At 41.0% G+C, this 9,624-nt stretch overlaps 1 protein-coding gene across 1 annotated transcript in view; it reads left to right on the plus strand.

Moving 5' to 3' along the window:
- LOC104410961 (CUB and zona pellucida-like domain-containing protein 1) overlaps positions 1-7,847 on the plus strand; it is a gene marked incomplete at both ends in the record, with an annotated part of 24,281 nt that extends 16,434 nt beyond the window's left edge. Inside the window, 7 exons of the mRNA XM_010021268.1 lie at positions 2,443-2,578; positions 2,920-3,131; positions 4,149-4,299; positions 4,616-4,839; positions 6,031-6,203; positions 6,844-7,229; positions 7,582-7,847. Coding sequence (XP_010019570.1) covers positions 2,443-2,578; positions 2,920-3,131; positions 4,149-4,299; positions 4,616-4,839; positions 6,031-6,203; positions 6,844-7,229; positions 7,582-7,847 — 1,548 coding nt within the window. The remainder of the gene's footprint in view (positions 1-2,442; positions 2,579-2,919; positions 3,132-4,148; positions 4,300-4,615; positions 4,840-6,030; positions 6,204-6,843; positions 7,230-7,581) is intronic.
- Between the last annotated feature and the right edge of the window lie 1,777 nt (positions 7,848-9,624).

Here is a 9,624-nt window from a genome sequence, read left to right on the forward strand (position 1 = left end):
CAAACAAACACTCAATGAAATCAACAGAAAAATGTGCTTTGAACCCACAAGAGCCGACAAAAGCACAGGTAAACTTACTCCACATAGTACATACAAAGAAGGTAGGTACACCTGTTACTTTCTCATTAATATCTGTTCAAAAGAAACAGGAACTGAGAGATTAAGCTCTCCCTCCATGATACCATGTAATACAAGATGATTATGAAATAGCAGGAGGTATAAAAGTTAGACGAGCCAAACCTCCTCAGAGGCCATCAAAATGCAGGTGCTGAGACAGTTCCTCCTCCTGCCTCTCTTTGCTGCTCTGGCTCTCGCTGATGACGACTCAGGTATGGAAATCTAGTCTGGTTGTTATTTGTTAATCTCTGAAATGTGATTAATTTTTGCACAACGGGTATTTTTTTAGGCAGCTGAAGGGGAAATGTTAAACATCTCTAAAATTGCATCTTATTTTAACCTACTGCTGCACAATAGTAAGATCCCAATGTGCCAGCAGGTGTTAAAAAAAGGTAAATACTAACAATTACAAATCAATATATAATTCCCTAGGGCAAATTTTTAACTTAAGAATTTGATTTTGAAGAGATTTTACTCTGGAATGGAAAATTGCATTTATATATTAATGCTATATTGGAGTAACATGAGTAAAGTGACTCAATTGGGACATAGTTGCTTCTTAAGAGATTTGGTCATTTTTCCTTTCCTCACTCAGAAGCAATAAAGAGTCATTTGTTGCTCGATTTGGGATCACCATTCTGTGTTCTGATCAGTGATTTCCCTGATTAATGGTGGGTAGCTACTGTGGGATAACAAAAAATTGCTGCAGAGCTGCTCTACTAGTGCCTGTCTCCAGAACAGTGCAGAGGGAGGGTAGGGCTGACCTTGCAATGCTGTTACAACTCGGAGGTTTCATATGTGAAAAGAAAGGTCTCTCCTAAACCTTACTTTTCCCTCTGGAGTTCATCAGAAAGACTGGCCTTTTCGACTGGGACTGCATTGACTATATATAATAGACTACATAATCCTGTTTTAGACCATTATTTTTAGATCATTACTAAAGTAGAAAGATCTTATGCCCAAACTGGATTATAAACTTTCTCTAGAAAGTTTCCCATACAATGGCCATTACAGCAACTACTTCATAACTTATTAACATTGCCATGCCAGCAATGTCAACCATGATTGGTTTGTGGCTCTTCCATATGAGAACTGTGTTGAAGCCCAGTTAGCCCAGCATCCTAAACCCAGAAGCAGTCAAGGATGCTTAGGCAAGAACATAGATACAAGCCTGCATAGAATTTCCCCAAAATACTCTCCCAGTCACCAGCAAATGTGGCTCAGGACTTCTGAAACAGAGGAAATTCTGTCTTTGTGTTTAATAGTTACCAAAGGCTTTTCCTTTCATTGATTTGACCTGTTTTATGTTTTACTTTTGCCATCCACATCACCCTGCATCAAACATCTACATGTAAAGAGCCAGCTCCTTCTTTGTTCCAAAAACACAACTTTCTGGTTTCATTCCAGAACACTGAATTACTGTATTGGAAGACAATATCTCTTATTAACCCTCTCCATGAATGTATAGACCTCCAGCACCTCCTTTTCCCCCTAGTTCTCCCCTTTCTGACATGAAATGCTTCAGTTATAGGATCACAGATTCCTAGAATGGTTTGTGTTGGAAGGGACCTTAAAACTCATCCAGTTCCAACCCCTGCCATGGGCAGGGACACCTTCCACTAGAGCAGGTTGCTCCAAACCCCATCCAACCTGGCCTTGAACACTGCCAGGGAAGTGCATTTACTTATTCCACTCCCTTTACTTATTCCTTGTCTGGGACCTATTCCAAACTTTTGATCATCTTCATTGCCATTCTCTGAAGCTTTTCCTGTCCAGCAGTACCCTTTTAGAGATGGAGGATCAGAACTGTATGCAACAGTAAATACACAGCAGTCCTAAACACAGCCCTTTAAGAGCTCAAATCTGAAGTGTCTTTTTGGTTACCTGCCTGTAGGTTCCAAAATGCTTTTAAATCAAGGGCTGAACCTCAGAACTAGATTTAATGATCTTTAGGAACACAGTATAGGGGGAAGACTGGAGGCTTGAAGTACCTCTGGTGACAAGCCTTGCTGCAGGGAGTTGCTGAGGTACCCTGTATCAGTTGGCATGTCCAATTTGGCCATTGGCTTAATCTGTGAGATGTGTTCCCCTAACTCCGCTTTTTCTCTGCTACTAGGAAAATGAGGATAAGAATACTTCTACTACTCTTTCTCTATTGATTCTTCAGCTTTCATAAACTGAAATTAAAAACCTACAACATTTTGCATGTCTGTTCCACAATGGACTCACCCAGTCTTTGCATAGCGGAGGATGAAATATTATTGCAAGAGAAAACTCAAGAGAGATCCTTGCAAGCTGGTTTTTGTTGTTGCTGTTCTTCCATAGGTGTACCTCGCTGTGGTGCTTCATTTAATGACCTCAACAAAGCATTCAAGATTGACCTAAATGCAAATGCAAACTGTGCCTGGCAAATTCAGAGGAATGAAAATCAAACAATTAGGCTGATTTTCTCCTATTTTAAGTGAGTATTTCTGTACTGTATTTGTGGTTGGTATTGCCCTGACCCAGGTGCAAGACCTTGCACTTGGCCTGTTGAACTTCATGAGGTTGGCACTTAATCCTGCCCAGGTCCCTCTGGATCCCTTCCCTTATCTCCAGTGTGTCTACCATACCACACAGCTTGGTGTCATCAGCAAACTGGCTGAGGGTGCACTCGTTCCCACTGTCCATGCCACCAACAATGTTGAACAGGATCAGTCCAAACACTGATCCCTGAGGAACACCACTCATCTATGTAGTGATCGATGAGCCTGTATTACCTATCAGAGAGCTCAGCTAGTTGTCACTGTGCTTTTTCAATAGATTTGCTCCTTCTTCAAGCTGTGAAACAGAAAGTATTAAGGTATATGATGGTGTCTCAACTAATGCAACTCTTCTTGGACAAGTATGTAACAACACTGATGCGGTCCCAGTATTTCAATCATCTTCTGGCAGTTTAAGATTTGTCATAACAACAAACTCCGTGGATTTTACAAGAAACTTCTTTGTCTATTACTACTTGGAGCCAGAAACAAGTAAGTGATTAACAAACAGTTGATTTCCCCCACTAAAAGAAACTTTAAGACTATTAATACAATCTTCAATTAGTCTCACTTAGATCTTCAGGTGTTAGAGAATGGTGCGGGGGGAAAATCAGTGAAAGGAAAGAGGCAGAAAGACAACTGTGCACTTGCAGAGAGCCTACAAAGTTAAACTTTACTCAGAAAACATGATCGCAAAGGAGGCATTATGGGACTCTGCTTCTACTAAATTTACTCAGTTGGCGAGTATTACAGCATTTGCCAGTAAGAGAATATGACCATCTAGTCAGAACTGTACAGGTCACCAAAGTCAGTACAGGTTTTCACACAACAAGCTCCCTGTTTTTTCCCCCCTGGAAAGAGAAGAATCAGTCTTAGTTTGTGACCAGTTCCTTTGCTTCTGCTCATCTGAGTGGCATGGTTTAAGTTCCTAAAAGCAATTTTACATAGTTATCACATCCTAGTTTATGCTGCTCCAGTGCTTGATGCTGCTGCTGAAAAATCATGCCCTATTTCTAGTTCACATTTGTCTTTCTGAAATTTCCACTGACTTGATTTTATTTTGCCTATCAGGTAAAATCTCTCTTAAATTTGGAAGATTTTGCTCTTCCATATAGATCATGACCAAGGCCTCAGAGATTTCTCTAAAATAAAGACTCCCAAGGTTTCTTTTGGTTGGTGGAGCATCTTCATTACCAGTTTTTCAAGATGGCACCTAATTTACCCAAAATCTAGATAAAAACTAAATTGCTCATGGTACCCAAGCTAACTCACCTACAGCCACCTCAGATATCATTACACTGTGCCTCGTGGATGTACCAAAGAGACAAGAGGCTTCATTTTGTAACATCCACCTGACCTGAAATTCTATAGAGAAGTTCTACCATTAGTACCTCTAATAATTTCCAAAGGAATGGGATCCTAAAGAAACAGTCCTGCTACATAACTTCAGATCTTTATGGCTCATTACATATGTTATTATGTTACCAATATATCTACTCTTCTTTCCAGAAACTGAAAATTGTGGGGGACTATTAACCGGTCCCAACGGGACACTGACCAGCCCAAACTACCCAGCACGTTACCCTGAATTTACATACTGTGTCTGGCACATACAAGCACCAAAAAACTCAAAGATACACTTAGAGTTCCAGGATTTGTTGTGAGTAAATGCCATAGTAATACTCTTTTAGATTTGGTTTTTAGATGACAACCTCTGCACAGTGTGATGTGTGTTCTTCCCACTCCTGGCCAGGGTCCCTCTGCTTCTCACACTGAAGCATTTCTTGCCTTTAAGGGTTTTCCATGTTTTATTTGTTCTTATATATGCCTGTTTATGTATTCTTTTATTTTTCATTCTTCTATTTCAGTTGACTGGAATTCATCAGACATTTCATCTGCTCTGGATTCTCTTTCCACTATGAGCAGTTCACTCTATGCTCAGATTTCCCTGTAATTATTTTTTCCTCTATCTACAGCCTGGAACTAGACCAGAACTGCCAGTTTGACTTCATAGCAGTCTATGATGGCCTCACCACTAACACTGGCTTAATAGGAAAAGTATGTGGTCGTTCTCAGCCCACATTTGAATCTTCTTCAAATGTTATGACAGTTGTGCTGTCTACAGACTATGCCAACTCCTACAGAGGTTTTTCTGCTCATTATACCAGTTCTCCCCTGCCAAGTGGTCCTGTGGAGCCCAGCAGTAAGTACCACTGCTTCATGAATAGGATGTTTCTCATTCTCATATATATCATACAACCCAGACTGGTTTGTGTTGGAAGTGACCTTAAAGCTCATCCAGTTCCAACCCCTGCCATGGGCAGGGACACCTTCCACTAGAGCAGGTTGCTCCAAGCCCCTGTGCCCAACCTGGCCTTGAACACTGCCAGGGATGGGGCAGCCACAGCTTCTCTGGGCACCCTCTGCCAGCGCCTCAGCACCCTCGCAGGGAAGAGCTTCTGCCTCAGAGCTCACCTCAATCTCCCCTCTGGCAGGTTCAAGCCATTCCCCTTGTCCTGTCCCTACAGGCCCTTGTCCAAAGCCCCTCTCCAGGTTTCTTGGTGGCTCCTTTAGTTACTGGAAGACTGATTCTTCCCTTGTAAGTAACAAAGAGAACTGATGGCTGGTACTAAGGATTTAAACCTTTTTACTGGTAGTCATTAACCCTCTTTACATTCATACATCCCATGTTAATCTCACCTATAGAGCAAAAATTATCACTTGATCCATCTGCAAAAGCAAACCTGTTCTTTCACTTTTTGGTCCTTTTCCTCGCCAGCATCAATCAAAACCTGCTTTTTTCCCCTCTTTTAGACAAAGCAGGTATTGTTAACATCCTAGAAACTTAAAGAGAAACCTTTTTTGACTGGTTAGTTTCAATGGTTTGGGTTTTTCTCTACCTTGAGATACTCAGGAAAATGGTCCACACTGGTTAGTCTAACAGGGTTTGGGTGTGTTGCAATTTCCTTTCCCCCAGAGCTGGACCATTTTCCTTACTGGCTCCTTACATTTGCATGCCCATCTTCACATCAACCGAGGTGGACAGGGAGACTAAAGCCTCAATGTCTGCCATAAATCAATTTTCTCACACACAGCATCCTGCACTAGCACTTTGACTCCTTTTCCCTTTTATAAAGGCTGCAATTCATTCTGTGTTACTGGCTTTTAAACTAAACTTTAAGTATTTCAACATGGTTTTGCTTATCAAACATTTCTGAAGCCAAGCATGAAGTTTTGTTCCAACTTCTGCATGACCTCAAATGTGCATGAGCAGTTTCAGACTCACAAATCAAGAACCATGCAACAGGTTCCAGGATCTAGACCAAGTGAGAAATGACTGCAGCAGTTTGTGGTAACCTGGTTTGTTTTCTTATTTCTCCTTCAATGGCAGCATTACTTACATGCTCTTCAGATAGCATGAAAATTGTTCTAAACAAGTCTTACCTGGCCTCCCTTGGATATAATGAAACTCATGTAAGGCTGAATGATCCATCTTGCAGTCCAGTCATCACAGATTCAGTGATCTTTTCCTTCCCATTATCCAGCTGTGGAACAACTAAAAAGGTAAAGTGGGAGATAAATTATGGGATTAAGCTGAGAATGTCTTATGAATGGTAAGAGCTTGTAAAGGCAGCTTCTGAATAGCATGTGAATAAGCTGATTTACTTTCACTTAGCTCATCCCATTGCATGTTTCCAGTCTTGAAGTAGAAACAGTATTTTTCCTCTGAGAGCCTGACGATGAAAGAGCCTTTCAAAGGAAATCCAGGAGAATCCACACAAATTAACCACAAATGCTAAATTCCCTCTCAAACCCATGTCATCAAAAGTAGCGCAATGTTACATAAGTAATTTAAACATTCTCTCCAAGTGTTAGGGCTGGCACTAAGTAACCCTGGAGTCACAAGGGAAGGAAGGGGAAAAACCTCAACACGTGAAGATTCCCAGGAGCTAGTGCCTAGCACAGCTTTGGTACTTCCCACACTCCACACAGCATTCCTTAACCTTTTTGCGTCACGGGCTGGTTCAGTGTTTTGAGAAAACAGGAGGGTTGATAATGGTTTTTCAGTTGCAACTTGTTTTACCTTTCAAAGGTATCTTGAGCCTCTGACAAGCATAGTTGGGGGCCTTTGTAACTTACAATTGCTTTCAACTGCACCACTCTTATAATCCCAGCTGAGCACTTCATACGATTCCCTTTACAGGATGATGGTCACAGCATCACTTACACCAACATCATATCTCTCTCTGCAACTGGCTACATCATCACCCGTCAGAAGAGCATACAGATCATTGTAAAATGCAAAATGGAAAACAATTCAACCTTGGAAGTCGTTTACATAACAGAAGATAACATAATCCAAAACACAACTGCTGTGGGAAGATACAACATTAGCATGTCGTTCTATGATTCAGGTTCATTCTCCAGGCCGATACATCAGACCCCGTATTACGTAGACTTGAACCAAACTCTTTTTGCTCAAGTCACTCTTCACTCCACTGACCCAAACCTTCTGGTGTTTATTGATACCTGCATAGCATCACCAGAACATGATTTTGGATCGCTAACGTATGACTTAATCAGAAGTGGGTAAGAAATTCATTATTAAGGTGGGCAAGTAATTCATTTTATTACTGCCTCCTAATAGGCAAGAAACTAGAATCTAAATGTCAACTGTAGTTCCTTTATTTTTGTCTCTCTTACACTTAATTTCTCTACCAGACTCTGTCTGGAAGCTAAGTTTCATAGAAACTTAAAGGCTTTACATAAACAGAGCTAGGAAAAACAAACACACACATTGCACTGGGAAGAGGGAAAAGCAGCACATCACTGTGCACCCACATGTAAAAACACCCTAATTAAACCCTGTACTTAAGAGTTAACGGTACATAGAATGCTCAGTCTTTGGACTGCTTTAACAGATGTGTAAATTCTGTTGCAGCTGCAATAAAGATGACACTGTGGTAACCTACCCACTGCTGGAACACTATGCCAGATTCAAATTTAACGCCTTCAAGTTCCTGCAGAGCTTTGCATCCGTTTATCTCCAGTGTGACATTCTGATTTGTGACAGCAACACCAACTCCCGCTGCACCCAAGGCTGCATCTCCCGGCAAAAAAGAGCCACTTCCTCATACCTGTGGAAAACCAACACTGCAGCAGGTCCCATCCGCGTGAAGAGAGACCTCAGGTCTGCCGATCATTCAGGTAAGAGGAATGTGTAAATGAAGAATCTGATTAAGTTACTCTTTGCTGTAAACACATTACCTTTGTTCTGCTAATGAAAGGAATTACTCAAGTTCAAAACTAACAAAGCATCAGAGCAATTGGTTCAAAGTTTGTGTTTTGTGAGATCACGGAAGCGCTTTTCACACAGACTGATGGCCTTTGGATCGAGGTGTGCTCCTCGGAGCAGCAGAAGCAGCACTCGCTCCTAGTTACAGGAGTGGTGTGTGCAGGATCTGCGTTCAGAAAGAGTTATGAATGGCAAGAGAAGATTTCAGCTTGTCAAACATGACATTTGTTGATGAAGCACACACGGGGACCAGGGCCCGTGCTCAAGCCAGACCACTTAAAAAGCACATTGTTAATCAGTCAGCCTTTTCATAATCTGTGTATCTTCTAACAGCCCATTCAACTTGGCTTTTGGTGCTACAGAAAAGCTGTGCCAGATGCTAAACATAAATGACTTCTTCCACCATAGTTTAAATCCTCACACTGTAAGTATTGCCTAGTAGAACAAAACTACAAGGACAGACACAGGGGCAGAAACCAAAAGCAACAGGCTTTAAGTTACAGCTGCAAAGCTGTTAATAAGATAAGCTTTAGGGCCCCAATCTGACAAACTCTTCAGCACAATTTGCAGTGGTCAATATGGAAAAGCTGTTTGAAACAGCTTGTGTTGTTACTCCCACTATGCTCACTGTTCTCATTTTTACTGAGCCCAAAGCTTCACCTAAGAAAAGCACCTTGTGCCACAGGCTTTGAGGTGTCACAGCTAAGAAATACTTAGAATTAATCATGCTCCTAATAGCAATAAAAAATATTCTCATCCTTTTAAATAATTCTTAACCTCTCTCAACTCTAACGGCATTTTAAACATGTTCCCATTTAGTTCAATCGGGAAAGATTTTTGCACCCATATGCTAGAAACCAGACACGTCTATAATGTGAAAAGGATTCAAGCACAAATAGGTCACACTTGAAAGCAGAGATTAATTCTCACAGTATCTCTCATGATTAACAGAAAAAACAGTGAGTTTTACCAAGGACCAGTTGTAAACCATGAGCAGGCACACAGTGAGAACCATGAGTTTCTTTTTTGCCAAGCTTTGCTTCAGCAGCACGTTTCCATCTGTCCAGTTCTAAAGGTAATGACAACTCTGCTAGGTAGAAACCTGCTGCAACGTTACCAAAGAATCTGTTACATCGTGATGCTCTTCTGCACTATTGTTTTATTACAGATTTTTACAACTCTTCAGTATTACAGATGCAGAATTTGCCATTTGTGTGGGTCAACTTCTCAGAACCAAAATAAGTGGGGAAAAAAAACCCAAACAAAACTTATTTCCATTGCAGTTACAGTGTATTCAAAACTTTAAACATCCACTTTCTTTTTTTCTGCACAGAATCCCTCACTAAAGCAGATGCTGAAGAATCCCCAAACCTCCAATACAGCTTCTACAATTTCACTGGTGGTTTTGATTTCAAATATCATCATTGCGGTAGTTGTGATACTCAAATATCACAAACACCAAGCAGGACACGGCTACCAAAAACTCCAGAGCAACTATTAACTGCTTCAGGACATGTTGGATTCATGTCAACTTCTGTTCAGATTTGTCACCCAAGAGACGAGAGGGAACAACCCTCAAACCAACCCCAAATCAATAAACCAACAGCACTGGAATGATGCTTAGAACATATTTCAACTTTTTTTTGTCATTAAAAAAACCTCTCAACTGAGTATTCTTATCTTAAATCA

This window comes from Nestor notabilis, unplaced genomic scaffold, assembly GCF_000696875.1.
Source record: "Nestor notabilis isolate BGI_N333 unplaced genomic scaffold, ASM69687v1 scaffold3299, whole genome shotgun sequence".
In the NCBI taxonomy this organism is placed as follows: Eukaryota; Metazoa; Chordata; class Aves; order Psittaciformes; family Psittacidae; genus Nestor; species Nestor notabilis.